The sequence below is a fragment of the Chaetura pelagica genome, unplaced genomic scaffold, assembly GCF_000747805.2.
Source record: "Chaetura pelagica isolate M959 unplaced genomic scaffold, ChaPel_1.0 scaffold992, whole genome shotgun sequence".
Taxonomy (NCBI): Eukaryota; Metazoa; Chordata; class Aves; order Apodiformes; family Apodidae; genus Chaetura; species Chaetura pelagica.
The window spans coordinates 189,641-190,645 of NW_009952357.1; the positions used below are offsets into that span (position 1 = coordinate 189,641).

A 1,005-nucleotide genomic window follows, 5' to 3' on the forward strand; every position below is an offset into this window, starting at 1 on the left:
GCCGCAGCCGTGACTTGGAGGAGGTCTGGGGGAGGGGGATGCCGTGGGACCCCCACCCCACATCACCCTACTCCACCCCACATCCTGCATCCTCTGCCCCACATCTCCCCAGATCCCTCACCCTCCATCCCACACCTTCCCAGGTGCCCCTTCCGTGCACCCCACGTCTCTCTCCAGGTCCAGGCACCTATGCCCCACATCTCCCCCTACATTCTCCTGCCCTCAATCTCTCCCTGCCCCATGGTCAGCCCCCCTATCCCCTGTTGTCCCCTCACCAGCAGCTTGCCATACTGCAGATCCAGCTTGCCCAGACATTCCCGGTAGGCACCACGGGGGCCAGGGGCGAGCTGGGCCTGGGGAGGAAAATATAGTGAGTGGGGGGACCCCCGGGAGCTGGGGACAGACCCAGGGACCCTCCCAGGAGCAGGATGGGGCAGTCCCAGGACACCTGGGAGCAGAGGAGGGCACACACCCAGGGATCCTTGGGAGTAGGATGGGAACAAACCCCAGGGACCTCTGGAGCAGGGGGGAGATACTCCAGGGACCCCCTGGGAGTAGGATGGGAACACCCCAGGAACCCCCAGACCAGGATGGGGACCCCTGGGAGCAGGGGGGAACAGCCCAAAGACACCTGGGAGCAGGATGGGGACCCCTCAGAACCCTTGGTAAGCCAGATGAAGACCCCCTGGCAGATGCCCAGGTCCCCCAGGAACAAGAGTGGAGCCCCTGGGAGTGAGATGGGGACACCCAGGACCCGCAGAAGCAGGAGGGGGACCCCCATGACCCCGAGCAGGGGCTCACCTCGTCAGCCCGCGCCCGCTCGATCTTGGTGCGGAACTCCTCGATGGAGCGGTGCAGCCCGCGGTGTCTGCCCAGGTGGGACTCGACAGTGGGCAGGTCCACCCCCCACTCGGCCCCCTCCAGGCGCCGCTGGTTCTCCTCCACCCAGGCCAGCAGGTCCTGCAGGTAGCGCAGCGGGGCCTCCTCCAGCCCCGCCCGCGGCCG

The 1,005-nt window shown here is 67.2% G+C and overlaps 1 protein-coding gene across 1 annotated transcript in view; it reads right to left on the bottom strand.

The window, feature by feature from the left end:
* PLEC (plectin) overlaps positions 1–1,005 on the bottom strand; it is a gene marked incomplete at its 5' end in the record, with an annotated part of 79,923 nt that overhangs the window by 70,513 nt on the left and 8,405 nt on the right. The window contains 2 exon segments of the mRNA XM_010007863.1: positions 276–353; positions 802–984. Coding sequence (XP_010006165.1) covers positions 276–353; positions 802–984 — 261 coding nt within the window.